The 17,810-nt window shown below is 42.1% G+C and overlaps 1 protein-coding gene across 1 annotated transcript in view; it reads right to left on the bottom strand.

Moving 5' to 3' along the window:
- CPE (carboxypeptidase E) overlaps window positions 1-10,435 on the bottom strand; it is a 144,459-nt gene extending 134,024 nt beyond the window's left edge. Inside the window, exon 1 of the mRNA XM_069556627.1 lies at window positions 9,886-10,435. Within this exon, the coding sequence (XP_069412728.1) occupies window positions 9,886-10,189 (304 nt within the window). The 5' untranslated portion in view covers window positions 10,190-10,435. The remainder of the gene's footprint in view (window positions 1-9,885) is intronic.
- Between the last annotated feature and the right edge of the window lie 7,375 nt (window positions 10,436-17,810).

Raw genomic sequence — 17,810 nt, 5'->3', positions numbered from 1 at the left:
GACCCGGATAATCACGATGGTGTGATCACTAATCTAGAGCCAGACATCCTGGAATGTGAAGTCAAGTGGGCCTTAGAAAGCATCACTACAAATAAAGCTAGTGGAGGTGATGGAATTCCAGGTGAGCTATTTCAAATCCTGAAAGATGATGCTATGAAAGTGCTGCACTCAATATGCCAGCAAATGTGGAAAACTCAACAGTGGCCACAGGACTGGAAAAGGTCAGTTTTCATTCCAATCCCAAAGACAGGCAATGCCAAAGAATGCTCAAACTACCACACAATTGCACACATCTCACACGCTAGTAAAGTAATGCTCAAAATTCTCCAAGCCAGGCTTCAGCAATACATGACCCGTGGACTCCCTGACGTTCAAGCTGGTTTTAGAAAAGGCAGAGGAACCAGAGATCAAATTGCCAACATCTGCTGGATCATGGAAAAAGCAAGAGAGTTCCAGAAAAACATCAATTTCTGCTTTATTGACTATGCCAAAGCCTTTGACTATGTGGATCACAAGAAACTGTGGAAAATTCTGAAAGAGATGGGAATACCAGACCACCTGGCCTGCCTCTTGAGAAATCTGTATGCAGGTCAGGAAGCAACAGTTAGAACTGTACATGGAACAACAGACTGGTTCCAAATAGGAAAAGGAGTACGTCAAGGCTGTATATTGTCACCCTGCTTATTTAACTTATATGCAGAGTACATCATGAGAAATGCTGGACTGGAAGAAACACAAGCTGGAATCAAGATTGCCGGGAGAAATATCAATAACCTCAGATATGCAGATGACACCACCCTTATGGCAGAAAATGAAGAGGAGCTAAAAAGCCTCTTGATGAAAGTGAAAGTAGAGAGTGGAAAAGTTGGCTTAAAGCTCAACATTCAGAAAACGAAGATCATAGCATCTCGTCCCATCACTTCATGTGAAATAGATGGGGAAACAGTGGAAACAGTGTCAGACTTTATTGTTGGGGGCTCCGAAATCACTGCAGATGGTGACTGCAGCCATGAAATTAAAAGACGCTTGCTCCTTGGAAGAAAACTTATGACCAACCTAGATAGTATATTCAAAAGCAGAGACATTACTTTGCCAGCAAAGGTCCATCTAGTCAAGGCTATCGTTTTTCCAGTGGTCATGTATAAATATGAGAGTTGGACTGTGAAGAAGGCTGAGCACTGAAGAATTGATGCTTTTGAATTGTGGTGTTGGAGAAGACTCTTGAGAGTCCCTTGGACTGCAAGGAGATCCAACCAATCCATTCTGAAGGAGATCAGCCCTGGGTGTTCTTTGGAAGGAATGATGCTAAAGCTGAAGCTCCAGTACTTTGGCCACCTCATGCGAAGAGTTGACTCATTGGAAAAGACCCTGATGCTGGGAGAGATTGGGGGCAGGAGGAGAAGGGGACGACCCAGGATGAGATGGCTAGATGGCATTACGGACTCGATGGACATGAGTCTGAGTGAACTCCAGGAGTTGGTGATGGACAGGGAGCCTGTCGTGCTGCAATTCATGGGGTCACAAAGAGTCGGACACGACTGAGCAAGTGAACTGACTGACTGACTGACTGACTGACTGTGCATACTAAGTCGCTTCAATCATTTCCAATTATTTGCGACCCTATGGACTATAGCCCACCAGGCTCCTCGATCCATGGGATTCTCCAGGCCATGCCCTCCTCCGGGGGGGGATTTTCCCTACCCAGGGCTTGAACCGATGTCTCTTACGTCTCCTGCGTTGGCAGGTGGGTTCTTTACCACTAGCGTCACCTGGGGAGTCCATCCACTGGCTATACAACATGTCCATTAAGCTCAACATTCGTGAAAGAGTGAATCCAAGACCAATACCCAAATACACATTTCAGTACACTAAGGAACTGCCTGAAAGGGTGACTGGCAGATAGAGGAAAATAGCATGTACATCATGAATATTCAGTAACTATTCCCAAAATTAAATTGACAGTACAAACTATATTAACAAAAGCCTATAGTTTCTTTTCATCTTGCAAAGTTGATTCCAGCTTAGAATGCTACATAGAAATTTTTATAATGGTTATGAGAAAAGGTTGTTTTAAAAATCACCCCTTGGCCAGGAAGGGAAACATACGAAGTATTTAGGACACTGATCAGGGAGGTGACGGTTCAACCTGTATATTCAAGTTATCCTACTCTGAACTCATGGTCAAAGCTTATGATTTGTTCAATCTGCTGAACTGAGCACTAGAAACAAGACATTTCTTGGGGGACAAAAATTACAGCATGGCAATGAAGGGAAATTTTCTGTTTTTTTTTAATACTTTAGGCTATAGAGGAAGGGAAGTCAGGCAGGTCCACTCTGGCAGCATCACATGTAGGACTTACACATTTGAGTAGCTGCCTGCATGTGCAAATACATGAGATAATTGTTGTCTTTCCTAATTACCTTGACATGAATTACCACAGCAAGGGATTTTTTTTAGAATCCATAGAAGTCCTATTTAAATAATAAGTAATCTGTATCCACTTTTTAAATATTAAAATTTCTATTTGAAATCAAGTACCTTTAATATCAGCAGCATTATTATTATTGAACTATGGTGTCAGAGTGATTTCATAGGTAAACAGATCTCTATTTAAAAAACAAAATATTTACTGGTAGTAGAAAGTTGTTTCGGGGTTTACTATCATAATTAAGTTACTTATTTTTGTTTTGTTTAAGAATCAACTCTGTAACTCTGTACAAAAGCTACCCTCAAATTTACTAACTGTGAACAAAGTCGAAGATAAATCATTTGACTTATTAAGAGACACTGACAACACAAACAGTCCCTTCTTCAAGGCCATATTGTATTAGAAAGAACTGGCTGCTAGAAGGCCTAGGAAAACTTCACCCTGAATTTCAAAAGAAACAGAAACATTCAGACAGCAAAGGATTAGCAGCAATTCTCATAAGTAACATGCTTAGTTGCTTCAGTCGTGTCTAACTCTGTGCAATCTATAGCCATATGGACTGTAGCCTGCCAGGCTCCTCTGTCCATGGGCTTCTCCAGGCAGGAATACTGGAGTGGGTTGCCAGGCCCTCCTTCAGGGGATCTTCCTGAGCCATGGATCAAACCTGGTTCTCCTGCATTGTACGCAGATTCTTTACCACTGAGCCACCAGGGAAGCTCCAAATCTTTATGCTATCGCTCTTCAAAGAATTGTGGAAACACAAAGAAAAGATCCCGGTGTGGGTAAGAAAATTAGGCAGGGGTGAGAAAGGATTCGAAGATCTTCCACTTATACTGAGTCAGTAAAGGAATAAAGCAATCAGGACCTGAGCATTTTCATTATAAATTCTTCAGAAAAATAAGTTAGTTTGCCAAAGTAAATCCTGGAGTTGCCCTAGGTTTATTTAGCTACCTGAAGATACAGTCCTAAAGACATTCTCAAATAATGATGAACACTTTCACTGTTTCTAATTAATGAAGCAAAATAAGATGTCAAACTGAAGCAAAGAAGAAATGGCCTACATTTTAAAAATTGAGAGAAGACAAACACTTGTTAACAAGGATACCCAGATAATGGGAAGAAGTCCCTCAGAGTCTCCTGCTGGGCTTATGCAGATGGGCTTCCACTGTAACATCCAAGGGCCCCTGTGATGACAAGCCAAGGAGGCCCCTTCCAATGGGGAAAGCCAATGAACAAAGGCTAGACCAATTTGCAATCATGAAGACACATTTTAACAAATTAGCCCATGTTCTTAATAACTCCATGAAAACAAATTCATTAAATTATTTTCTATATTACTCTGGTCTCACAGCAGCCCTGTGAAGTTTGAGTTCTTAAAGTATTTCTATGGCAACCCATGTCAGTATTCTTGTCTGGGAAATCCCATGGACAGAGGGAGCCTAGCAGGCTATAGTCCACGGAATCGCAAAAGAGTCAGACATGACTTAGCAAATAAACAACAACGATTTTATTGACAAGAAAAGGAGGTAAACAGAAGTTAAAGCATGAAGCTACTTAACAATAAAAGAATTGGAATGCATTTGTCACTTTAATCTTTCCAGTCAAAAGTATGTGTCCTCAAAATCATGTTCTCAATTCAATAAGCACATCTTAAGAGATTATATAAGTCATTAAGTTAGCTATTTATGGGCAAAAAAAAAAAAATAATTTGGAAAACTTATGCTCCACATCCCTGAGGAACTCCTTATTTGAGTGTCTCTGCTAAAGAATTACCAAATAAATCCCTCAAAATACAAAAATGAATAATAATAAGGACTGCAAGGAGATCCAACCAGTCCATCATAAAGGAAATCAGTCCTGGGTGTTCACTGAAAGGAGTGATGTTGAAGCTGTAACTCCAATATTTTGGCCACCTGATGCGAAGAGCTGACTCACTTAAAAAGACCCTGATGTTGGGAAAGATTGAAAGCAGGAGGAGAAGGAAATGACAGAGGGTGAGATGGTTGGATGGCATCACTGACTCAATGGACATGAGTTTGGGTGGACTCCAGGCTGGGGAGGCCTGGCGGGCTGCAGTTCATGGGGTCACAAAGAGTCAGACATGACTGAGGGACTGAACTGACTGACTGACTGAGTGCTACACTTTTCAAACTAGTGAAATACCAGGAACAAGATAAGCTCCTTGGGGACAAAAAGAAGTTCCATGGTGAAAATGCTGTAGGGTATACAGCTGGAGGTTTGAAACACACATTATCATATTTCAAGTCTTGCCACACCCAAACCTATTAATCTTTGTTTACCTAATCCTTTTCAAACCAAGCTAACTAATATTCCATTAAGTACACTTTGGGAAAAGCCTGTCATGTGTCACTTCTTCTTCTGGAGCTGTTTTTGTATTTGTCAAAAATAGCTTTTCTAAAGAACTATAAAGGTGAGTATTGGAATATCCTCTGTGCTACACAATGAGGGAGATGCTGGCAGATGATTCCTTTGCTGCCTCTCAAGTCAGTTTCACAGAAAGACACTTATTTTATCTGATACAAGGTTAGGGGCCAGCTCAATTTCCTCTCTTTCTTTAGCCAATCACAAATCAATCAAATACATTATTTCCAACAAGAGCTACATTGACTCACTTGGGTCTAAAAAATAACTCTTGGCCACATGTAGTACATTTAGATCCCTCTCCAGAATCTAACATCAATATTCACTAGTTGTAAGGTGTTACTCAGCTGTGAGCATTTCCCACGAATTCACACTAATCTAGTATTAAAAGAGGCCATACAAAATAACCAAAATCCCCACTTCTTTTTTTTTTTTTGAGTTGTATAGAAATTTTGCCAGCATTTAATATTCCATCACAATATTTGGCAAATGCACACTGGCATTCATACACTTTAAATCTGAACAGATTTGGGAAGGAACAAGTCCAAAATAATCATTCCAAACTTTGAGAGGGGAAAGTCTATGCCCTAAAGAACATTTCTAAGATAACATTTTAGCTATAAATCAGATTTACTCCCCAAGAGCAATTTTAAACTACATGTAAAAGAATTAAGAGCTTTAAACAAACTAATCTTAACTCATGTTTAGCCCTGAGAGAAGTAGTCTGGGAAAACAGATTCCATTGCTTAGACATAAATTGATAATGGTTTCTTTTATAAGTACTGCAATGATGAATATATATGCCTAGGAAAGCATATGTTTGGGTTCAAGCATATGAGCCCCATATGTAGAAATATTTTAAATGTATAAAATATAAGCAAACAGAAGGAAAAATGGGAAACAAGAACAGGTTTGGCAGGAATATCTCAAGGGAACACATCTGAGTGCAGAGTCTAAATCTTAGCTGAGCCTAAATCTTAGCTGAGCCTCTATCCCAGTCCTAGATCTGGAGTCCAGATTCACGACGTGTGAGGAGATGAGACTGGGGCCAAGACCATGCACAGGTCTTCTGAGAATGGCTAGACCCATCACCCTCCTCCAGCAGATTTGTTCAGTCCTCCAAAGTAATAAAAACGATAACTGAGATCCAGCATCCAGCTGGGCAGAATAGATGTTGATATTCCTCCCTCACCAGTTCCAAATAGAATTTTCTTTCCCTTTTGATGAATTCAAATGCAGAATACCTGAGAGAATAGATCATTTTCAGGAGATCAGTTCAAATTCAGCCCATGGTCTGGTGCCAAACAAGTCTGATGATCATTTTTTTCCACTTAGGAAGGGAGGTGGTGGGATCAAGGAACACCTTTTGTCCATAACTGCAAATCTAACCACGTCAACTTCTACCACAAAGAAAGGCTTGATGTTGTCTTGTTTGGGGAGAGTTTTTCTATGATGATACTAAATATTTGGTCATGATCTACAATTTTTTAAAGTTCAGAAAAATAATTTAGATTAAGAAGACATGTGACACCTTGCTCATTTTGGAAGATAAAATGAATATGGGCAACTTCATCAATGTTTAAGTCAAGTAAACAAATTTGTTAAGCTAAACATTATTTCTGGGTAGCTTCATCAGAAACATTATTTCATCTCTCCCCAAAACACTTATAATATGAAAAGAGTTGAGGTACATTGGAATTGGTAAATTTCAGTAATCAGTATATCCCTGCCTTCTCATCATCCATTCTTCAATAACCAAATGCCCCTGACCTAATGTCCATAGTCTCTTTCTCTGGGCCTCCCACTCCCTTCTTACAGCCTTGACGACCTTTAAACTGTCCTGCAACCTCCCAACTCTCAATCTCCCACAGGGCGAGGACCATCCTGTGTATTACTATACAACCCATGTAAGTTTGCTCACTTAGTATATGGTGTTCAAAACACACTGAATTAACCCATTTCTATCTCAAAATAAGTATGAAAATTCCTTTTCATTCCTTAAAATATTTTAATCTAAAAAGGAATATGAAGGCCGTTTAAGAATGGTGACTACATCCCTTCATTCAAAACTTCCTAAAAGTTAATTCCCTCAAGCGCTGTTAAGCTCATATACTGATCAGATCTCCGCACCCAAAGCCAGTGCTCTAGGACAACCCAGAGTGGTAGGGGGCATGGTGGGGAGGGAAATGTGGTAACTCAGGATAGGGGGACAAATGTACACCTGTGGCCAATTTATGTTGATGCATGGCAAAAACTATCATGATATTGTAAAGTAATTATCCTCCAATTAAATAACTGAAAACCAACAAAAAAAAGACAGGGCTTTCCTGGTGGCCCAGTTTTTAAGAATTTGCCTTGCAATGCAGGGGACATGGGTGAAACCCTTGTCGGGAAACTAAAATCCCCCATGCCATGGGGCAACTGAGCTCACGTGCCTCAACTAAAGAACTTGTGTGCTGCAGCTACTGGAGCCCACACACAACAACTGGAAAGTCCGTGTGCCAAAGCAAAAACTCACACCTGACCAACTAAGACCAGATACAGCCAAATATATAAATAATTTTTTAAGAAAAGACAATAGGCGCCACATGGAGTTGCTCATGCTAAAGCCTCACAAAACCAAACCAAGACTAACTTACAGTTTTGGCTCTTTCAGAAATGAAATCTTAACCCAATTAGGAATCCTGTGATCAGTACAACGTCCTGTAAAAGGGAGTAACTTTGCAATAAGCAATCCATTTTTTGCCTAGTGTAACTTCCTTGTTCCAGCTCCCATCTACCTACAAGCCTTTCATTTTGTACAAATCTTAGGAACATCTTTCTATCTGCTAGATTGAATGATGTCCAATTCGTGAATAACCAAATAGTCAACAAGATCTTTACAATTTACTCAGTTGATTTTTTTTTTTAATTAGTTCCCTGAAGATTTCCAACCTGTTCATCTCTTCTTAAAAGATGGTAGAGGGGGAAATCACCCCGTGTTTTTCATGCTGGCACATAACAGTTTATTGCAACCTTTAAAAATACAATTGGTAGACATTTTGTATTCTATTTATTAAGCAATACCATGAACTTAGTTTCCTTCATTTAACAAGCAGTAAAGCAGGTAATGTAAATATTTCTTTCTTTGCCTTCTTAAAATGAGTTAAGTTGCTGTATTTTGTGTTTAAAAGGAACAAAACATAGAAGGCATTGTGTTATTCAGCAAATAACTGACTCATCTTTTTCCCTAATGTGACCTGAGTGCCTGCTGTGTGCCAGACCTGCCCTGGGTGCTGGAGACACAGCTCTACCCCAAGGAGCCTAGAGCTGGAGAAAGAGACCTGCAGATCTTGACAGACTATACATTTCAGATATTTAAGCAAAAGAATTATGGTTTTCATTTTCAAAAGCATATCACATTTTAACAGTAATATCACTTTACAATTTTGTTTCTAAACTTGAAGACAACAAATAGTTAACATTTGCTTTCATATGATCTCTTTGAAGAAATAACAAAATCTGAGGAGCAGTCTATGATAGAATAACTAAAGGTTCCAATTAAATAGGCAGGAGAATCACAAATATTTAGATTCTCCTTAAACCTAAGATGTTTTGACTTCAATTATCTAAAATAACTGAAGATGAGTTTTCACATATAAAATTTTTCTTTATCTTCAGATACAAATATGAAACTAACTTTCTAAATTTCTGATTCTACATGCTGAATCCTGCTAGAGAGCATTCAGTTCAGTTAAGTCACTCAGTCGTGTCCGACTCTTTGCGACCCCATGGACTGCAGCATGCCAGGCCTCCCTGTCCATCACCAACTCCTGAAACCTACTCAAACTCATGTCCATCGCATTGGTGATGCCATCCAACCATCTCATCCTCTGTCCTCCCCTTCTCCCACCTTCAATCGTTCCTAGCATCAGACAGCATTACTGAAAATGTTTTCCAGGATCTAGTTTTAGGGTTTTGATGGCAAAATTATACAAACCTTTCCATTTACATTATTTGAAGGTAAGAAATGTTTCCCATTTTACTAAAAATTTACTATTGATCAGACCATACTCCTTCCACTTGAAGATCAAAGTGTCTCCATGGATCACATATTTTAATCCCATCTCAATTTGGTTCTTAAATATCATTATAAAACTATTCTGGCCCTACATTTGAGAGTTTTTACCTGTTTTCTTGCTTTGTCATTAAAAAAGAAAAAAAAAAGCATACCATGCTGATGCAATTAGCCCAGATTAACCTTTATAGTCAGAAGACCAGGCCTTAAAACTTGTTATTTTCAAAGAGCAAAGAAAAAGAAGAACCAAAAACATTTTTCAAGATATCTCTTTATTAATACCAATTGCGTAACATTTAACATAAATTAAAACGTGCCCTAACACACTCAAGAGGAAGATGAATAAGATGGTCATATGGAAACATCGGTTGTAATAAAATCCTGATCGCAAACTACTCATCTCCAAGGCTAGAACAGAAAAAAAAAAAAAAAAAAAGGAATATTCCTTTTTCCTCAGAAAGACTGTGTGCAGTTTTGAGATCGGAATGCCTGCCATAGGCGGCTTTATCACCCTCTACCCGCCAGCGTTACCAAGATCCTTAACATCCCAGCAGTGCGCGTTACCTAATACGCACATACAGGTAGAGATGGACACCTAGAGCCTCCAAGGCCAATAAACTGGTCCTCTGGAAATTAGGAAACAAATGATAAATGACTTTTCCTCATTTCCTCAGACCCTGCCTTCTGCACCTTATCGTTCTACTCCAGCTTGCAAGGAAGGACGACCTCCTTCCTGACGCCTCACAGTTATTCCCTACGGTCTTAGGCACAGCGAAGTAGGGGGTGACAGCGGGTTTGCGGGGGCGCAGATTTGCTTGCCGCGCTCCCACCTCCATCAGCCGCAGCCCCTCCGGCCTGGGCTTACCCAGGGGGAGGGGTGTGCAAGGCTGGGGAGGACAGCCAGCCGACAGGGCTTGGCAAATCCCAGCCCCAGCCCTCCCCCCACGTACACTTTCCACCCCGGGTGCCTCTCGCCCTCCTCTCCCACCGCCGGGCCACCCCGCGCGGCTCCCTTACCCGGCTCGTGGACGCCGGGGCTGTCGGACAGCTCGAGCACCAGCAGCTCGCGGCCCTCGAAGCTGCGCCCCACCGTGTAGATCCTGCTGACCGCGGCGCACTGCAGCCACACGGACACGAGCGCCTCACGAAGCTCTGGGTAGCGGTGGTACTCAAAGGAGATGCCGTCCTCCTGCGGCCGCCGGCGCCGCCTCGCGCCCGCCACAGGGCCCCCAGCCCCCCGGGCCTCGGCGCCCAGGAGCCAGGCACAGGCGGCCAGCGAGCCGCACAGCGCCAGCAGCGCGCAGCCCCCTCGCCGGGCCATCGCGTCCCGCGTCTTCTGTGCGGCCTCCTCTGGGCCCGCAACCTCGGGGTGCACGGCCTGTGGGTCCCCTCGACTCGCCTCCCGGCGGCCTGGAGCGGGGAGGGCAGCGAAGATCTAAGCAGGGACCGCGAAGCAGTAGAGGAGCGCAGGACGCACCGCCGCCGAGTGTGGGACGCAAGGGAGGCGGCGCGGAGCCCGGCGAGGCGCACGGGCGGGGCAGGGAGGGCGGCGCCGCCCGCCGGATTCGCCGCTAACCGGGGGCCGCTATGCTATTTGCGGACTTGGAGCCACGTCAGAATCAAATGGCGCCGCTAGGACCCAGGTGAGATGACAGCTAAGGTCGGATGTGGGCACTTTGCTGTCATCATTGAGAGACCTGTGACAGTGCCTGTTGGGAGGTGGGGGAAAACACTCTGAGATCGTCAGAGTCTTTTAAACGTGCCATCTGTTCCAAGCGGACCAGGTTTTCATCTTGATGCTCCCAGGACTAGATAATATTCCAGAAAAAAAAAGAGAAAGAAACACAAAGGCAGTCACTTGCCTTCTGCCCGTGATGTGTCTTTAATAACTGTATTGATAGTTCAAACACAAACCCACCAGTTGGCTGTTAATTGATTGCATGGTCTGTCTGAAAAACAGAACACTGGGCACTTGGATTTAGAGGTTTAAGAAACTGAAAATGCGTTCTATCGATTTGCAGATAGTGTCTTTAATTGTGTTTATGCACATACCTGGGTTCTTCCCGAGGGGAAGGAAAAGAGTAAGACAATGTCATCTGCCAGTGCCTGTGCCAACCCCCTTCTGTAATTCCTATGGAGAAAGCAGAGTACAGCTCAAGCGCTGGTCAAGGGATTTAGTTGGGTATTAAGGTTAAATCTTTCCAAAACCGCTTTTCCGGGAGGTTCAGGCTCAGTCTCTTACCTGGTTGTAACTAAGATGCTGCCAGGACTGCAGTCATCTGAAGGCTTGACTGGGGCTAGAGAATCTTCTTCCAAGAAAAAAAAAGTTAAGGATCAAAACTGTTACAGAAAGAAAACTCTGATCATGAAAGATACTATCTCCATTCCCCTCCCATAATTATTGCAAAAATATAAAATCATTTATAGCTTTAGATACCCAGCCTTTACACAGAATTTGTAGTAGAGCAAATGTTATTCTGAAGAGGTTGCCTTTTGGATTCAATAATAGCACAAATCTAAGTAAGTAATCCACTGGGTATTTCAACCAAGCAGGAAAAATACACATCATATGGGTAATTTTTTATGTTAGACATTTGTTTGTTTTAACTCATTCCTTTTCCCCCTAACAGTGCAGTGCACTGAATAAAAACTCTCTCCTGGGAATGGATTCATTAAAAAAAAAAGAAAAAATGGTGCTGGTTTCAAAACTTTCTGAAAGCAGCATGGATCTTTTTTGAATTTTGGGGGATGGACTGCCACTGGAAAGACATGCCACTCAGTTGAATTTGGACCTGGCCATGTACCTTGTCAATTTAGGCAAAGCTAAGAACCCTGTATTTTTCTCAGTGACCAATCTCAGTTTGATTACATGGTTCAAAAGTTTGCAACCAGAGTTATAATTAGCTTTCTAAAATCATGCCCAAAAGAACAACCTTGTAAATCTAGAAAAAGAAAACAGTGTAGCTAAAACCAATCACTTCAGCAGCGGAAGGTTAAGATTTTCAGGTTAGCAATTTATGGTAACCACACTAATTTGTGGCAAGATGGGTCATATACTAGTGACAACACATGTAAACAGCATATGGTTTGGTGAAGTCCTGTGTTGCCCTTAAGTTTCTCTTCAAAAAAGGGTGTGTTTTCTATTTTCTCCCAAATTTCAGTTTTATAGTGTTTTTGTTTTTTGTTTTTTTTGTTTTTGGTGGTTTTTTTTTTTTTTTTTTGCTTTTTTGTAAACAGGCGAGATCCTGCCAGCAATGTGGTCTCACTTGAAAGGAATCTCTTGGAAGAACCTTAGAAGTTTGTTTTCTTTATCTATTAAAATGAAGTATTTTGATTCATTCAAGTGCAGCAGGGTCATCTAGAGAATTTGTAAAATGCGCAGATTCCTAAACACCCACCAATACAGAGATGGGATTCAGGAATTAACAAGGTTCCAGGTTTTAATAAGAACCCAGGTATTTTTTATTTTGCTGTTTGATTGATGAACATGCTTCAAAAATCTCAAATACTGCAACTCTGGAAGTTTTCTTTTTGAGAAAAGTTCCTGTTCACCAGAACACAGAGGCACACCACATAAACCAATAAATCAATTCACAGGAATTAAAACTTTGTTTTTGAATTTCTGGGCAATTTTAGGTGTAGGTCAGCTTCACTGGAGTGTAATTACTTTTTGTAGTTTCATAGGCAATTATGTAAAAGGTTATATACCCATCCTGATTGCTAGATAGAAAATCTTGCATGCTAAACATTTAATATATTTGACCTTGTGCATTCATAGGTAAATCTAGTATGAAGGCACATTTTAAATTATTCATATATATGCACACACACACAAGGAAGAAAGATCTGTTTTTTGTGTCACTTCTGAACATCTATATGAGCATATTTAAGCCCCCTGAAGCTTCACTTCCTGCATCACTTCTATTATTTTCAAATCCAGAAACTGTTTCTTCCTATATCCCAAACCTTGTATTCAGTTCAGTTCAGTCATTCAGTCATGTCTAACTCTTTGCGACCCCATGAACTGCAGCATGCCAGGCCTCCCTGTCCATCACCAGCTCCCAGAGTTTACTCAAACAGGTGTCCATTGAGTGGGTGATGCCATCCAACCATCTCATCCTCTGTTGTCCCCTTCTCCTCCTGCCTTCAATCTTTCTCATCATCAGGGTCTTTTCAAATGAGTCAGCTCTTCACATCAGGTGGCCAAAGTATTGGAGTTTCAGCTTCAACATCAGTCCTTCCAATGAACACCCAGGACTGATCTCCTTTAGGATGGACTGGTTGGATCTCCTTGCAGTCCAAGGGACTCTCAAGAGTCTTCTCCAACACCACAGTTCAAAAGCATCAATTCTTCGGCACTCAGCTTTATTTATAGTCCAACTCTCACATCCACACATTACTACTGGAAAAACCATAGCTTTGACTAGATGGACCTTTGTGAACAACGTAATGTCTCTGCTGTTTAATATGCTGTCTAGGTTGGTCATAACTTTCCTTCGAAGGAGTAAGCGTCTTTTAATTTCATGGCTGCAATCACCATCTGCAGTGATTTTGGAGTCCAATAAAATAAAGTCAGCCACCCTTTCCACTGTTTCCCCATCTATTTCCCATGAAGTGATGGGACCCGATGCCATGATCTTAGTTTTCTGAATGTTGAGCTTTAAGCCAACTTTTTCACTCTCTTCTTTCACCTTCATCAAGAGGCTCTTTAGTTCCTCTTCACTTTCTGCCATAAGGCTGTCATCTGCATGTCTGAGGTTATTGATATTTCTCCCGGCAATCTTGATTCCAGCTTGTGCTTCCTCCAGCCCAGCGTTTCTCATGATGTACTCTGCATATAAGTTAAATAAGCAGGGTGACAATATACAGCCTTGACGTTCTCCTTTTCCTATTTGGAACCAGTCTGTTGTTCCATGTATTACTTCTTTCCAAAGCCCTGTCTAGTCATCTACTCCAGAAAGGTTCTGTAAACGCATAGCTTTATATCTATCTGGTGGTAAATGTTGACACTCAACTTTCCTTGGGATATAAAACCTGATTTAGAGTGTTTCCTGATTTCCATCGTGTAAATGTTCCTCCATGGCTGATTTCAAGTTGCCAATGTGACATGACTGAACACAGCCTTGAGAAGAGGTATGTAGTACCATACTTTCATGCAAGTTCTTTATCTCCTCCCTTTCAAGAGGGAGGGCTTAATTCCTTTCTACTTGAGTGTAGGAAGTAGTGACTTGCTTCTGATGAATGCGATATAGCAGAAGTGATAGGATATATCTACAGGTGGTGCTAGTGGTAAAGAACACGCCTGCCCCAGCAGGAGACATAAGAGACAAGGGTTTGATATCTGGATCAGGAAGATCCCATGGAGAAGGGAATGGCAACCCCCTCCAGTATTCTTGCCTGAAAACTCCCATGGACAGAGAAGCCTGTTGGGCTACAGTCCAGGAGGCTCACAAAGAGTGGGGCATGGCGGAGCGGCTGAGCACACACGTGCGATGCATAAACAGTGTCCCCCATGTTGATGCAAGAGACATAAACAACCTTGAGCACACAGAGGGTAATAGAATATGGCAGAATATGGAGAAGTGATGGATTTCCATTACGTATTGCCTTTGTTCTTCATTGTTGTTCAGTCACTGTCATGTCCAACTCCTTGTGACCCCATGGACCGCAGCACACCAGGCTTCCCTTGTCCTTCAGTATCTCCCGGAGTTTGCTCAAACTCATGTCCATTGAGTCAGTGATGCCATCCAGCCATCTCATTCTCTGTTGTCCCCTTCTCCTCCTGCCCTCAATCTTTCCCAGCATCAGGGTCTTTTCCAATGAGCCAGCTCTTTGCATCGGGTGGCCAAAATATTAGAGCTTCAGCTTCAACATCAGTCCTTCCAATGAATATTCAGGGTTGATTTCCTTTAGGATTGACTGGTTTGATCTCCTCGAAGTCCAAGGGACTCTCAAGAGTCTTCTCCAACACTACAATTCGAAAGCATCAGTTCTTCAGTGCCTCAGCTTTCTTTATGGTCCAACTCTCACATCCATACATGACTACTGGAACAGCCATAGATTTGATTATAGAGACCTTTGTTGGCAAAATAACATCTCTGCTGCTTAATATGCTGTCTAGGTTGGTCATAGTTTTTCTTCCAAGGAGCAAGCATCTTTTGATTTTATGGCTGCAGTCACCATCTGCAGTGATCTTGGAGCCCAAGCAAAGTATGTCACTGTTTCCATTGTTTCCCCATCTATTTTCTGTGAAGTGATGGGACCAGACGCCATGACCTAATTTTTTTGAATGTTGAGTTTTAAGCCAGCTTTTTCACTGTCCTCTTTCACCTTCATCAAGAAGCTCTTTAGTAGTTCCTTCTCACTTTCTGTCATAAGGGTGGTATCATCTGCATATCTAAGGTTACTGATATTTCTCCCAACAATCTTGATTCCAGCTTGTGCTTTATCCAGCCTGGCATTTCACATGATGTACTCTGCATGTAAGTTAAATAAGCACAGTGACAATATACAGCTTTGAAGTACTCCTTTCCCAATTTGGAACCAGTCCATTGTTCCATGTCCAGTTCTAACTGTTGCTTCTTGACCTGCATACAGATTTCTCAGGAGGCAGGTAATGTGGTCTCATATTCCCATCACGTTAAGAATTTTCCACAGTTTGTTATGGTCCACACAGTCAAAAGGCTTTAGCATAATCAATGAAGTTGAAGTAGATGTTTTTCTGGAGTTTCCTTGTTTTTTCTATGATCCCACTGATATTGGCAATTTGATCTCTGGTTCCTTTGCCTTTCCTAAAGCCAGCTTGTACATCTGTAAGTTTTTCATATAATTTATTTAATTGTAACTTTATATAATTTACTTTTTAATAAATAATGACTGTATTTAACAAGTGAGTCATAAGATTCCTTCAGTTTTACCATCGCCTCTTGCAGGTGTCAACCAAGAAAGCCAGGAGTTGCAAATAAGTAAAGAGTTATCTGGAGGTCCTAGAAAATGCAATACTGGAGACACAGATTCAGGTAAAACCGAGAGTTCAAAGGAAGAGAAGGAGTCAGGGGTGTATAAAGGCAAAAGCCACAAGGTTGTTAAAGTTCTGGCAAAAATCATGATGGACTTCGATGCAAGAAGGAGATATTTTTCCTTAAAGGATAGGATGTCTGCATCATTTAGGGTAAGGGTCCAATAAGCATCTTGAGTTTCTGGGACATTGGGCAGATGCTCTGGTTGCTCAAGTTAAGACAGTAAGTGGTTAAAATGTCAGATTCCATCCAGAATCACTTCCTTGGTGGCCTTGAGGCTTTGTTTCAGAGCACCTCTAGCAGTGCCTACTGTGTTTGATTTTCCTTCCACACAGGATGGCTCCACTCTTCCCTCTCCAGCCCCAGTCCTCACTCAACAGGACCCCTTTCAGCCTGGCCCTCCTCTGTGGTTCCCCATAGAGGCAAGGTTGTATTGAACTTCAGGGTTCATGAACTTTCCACATCAGAATCACCTGGTGAGCATGGCCACATTCTGGACCAGTTGAATACAATTTTCTGGGGCTGGTGCTTAGAAGTCTGCACTTGAGCAAGCTCACCCCACCCCCATCCTCTCAGGGGAACTTTGGTGCGTAATAGGATTAGAGGAATACTGTCCGGTTAAGGAGACTAGTGTTGAGGTTTGACAGACAGCATTCTAATCCCAGGTCTGCTTATTCCTAGAAGCTGCTCCATGACTTCACCCTAAAATAAGGGACACAGCATTCCATGAACTCATAATAATGCAAGCAGAGGGAGGCAGAGTCAAAGAGAGAAGAGGCTATGCTGCTGGCTTGGAAGATGGAGGAAAAGGCCACCAAACCAAGGAATGCTGGCAGACACTAGAAGATGGAAAAGGAACTAAGCCTTTTTCTCCCCCAGCTTCCATGATGAATAAATAAGAATTTATCTCCATGTAAACTCACTTCATTTTCTGTAAAAAATCTCAACAACCACACTGTTCTCTTTCTGACACAGAATGCATGTGGATGCCCCGTGGATGGGCATGAATCAGGAGGGCAGCAGGTTTCAGGTCCCCACACTCATCCTCATGCAGCTCGACAGCGCCCAGACCAGACAGTGCCTCAGGGAAGGGCCTCTGGGCCAGCAGAGACTGCAGTGAGCTCAGCTTCTGGTCCACAGAGCTGAGCTCCATCTTTATAGCCATCCTCCGTAGCTCAGAGGTTAAAGCATCTGCCTGCAATGCAGGAGAGCTGGGTTCGATCCCTGGGTTGGGAAGATCCCCTGGAGAAGGAAATGGAAACCCGCTCCATTATTCTTGCCTGGAAAGTGACATGGACAGAGGAGCCTAGAGGGCTATACTCCAGGAGTAGCAAAGAGTCAGACACGACTGAGTAACTTCACTTCACTCCCCTGCCTCCCAGCTGGTGGGCACAAGAGGAGTGCTCAGTAAAGAAGCCTTCTGAGCTCCTTCCCTCCCTGCTAGGACAGCCTCCAGTCATGGTCAGTGGCCAGTACTCTCACTGGCCTGGCAGCACCATTCAGTCATCCTGCTTCAGAATCCTTGCTCCCACCATGAAGCCTGTGTCCCTGACTTGACCAGGGCTGCAGCTGGTCTCATAGGTCTCCCATTTTTCCCATTTCTCATTTCTCTCATTATTGGGTTGTGTGCAAACCAAGCATCAGTCACCAAAATATTCATGCCACTTTTACTTGTCACTGTGTAATTAATAAAATAAAACAAAACTGAGTAAACTGATAAATACAAGAGTAGAAAAAAGTTGAATGCCTTGGAAGCACTTGAAGTTTAAAAATGGAATTAAAATGTATGAAAAGGTATGAATAAGAAAACAGTGAAGGACTGAGGAAAAGATAAAAAATATCAAAAGATACTGCTTTTAGATTTGTTCAAAAATCTGACACCAAAACTATAGTGGTAGAAAACACATTATGGGAAGGAGTTCT

The sequence above is a fragment of the Ovis canadensis genome, chromosome 17 (genome assembly GCF_042477335.2).
Source record: "Ovis canadensis isolate MfBH-ARS-UI-01 breed Bighorn chromosome 17, ARS-UI_OviCan_v2, whole genome shotgun sequence".
Lineage (NCBI taxonomy): Eukaryota > Metazoa > Chordata > Mammalia > Artiodactyla > Bovidae > Ovis > Ovis canadensis.
This window is presented reverse-complemented; position numbering and strand designations above follow the sequence as displayed.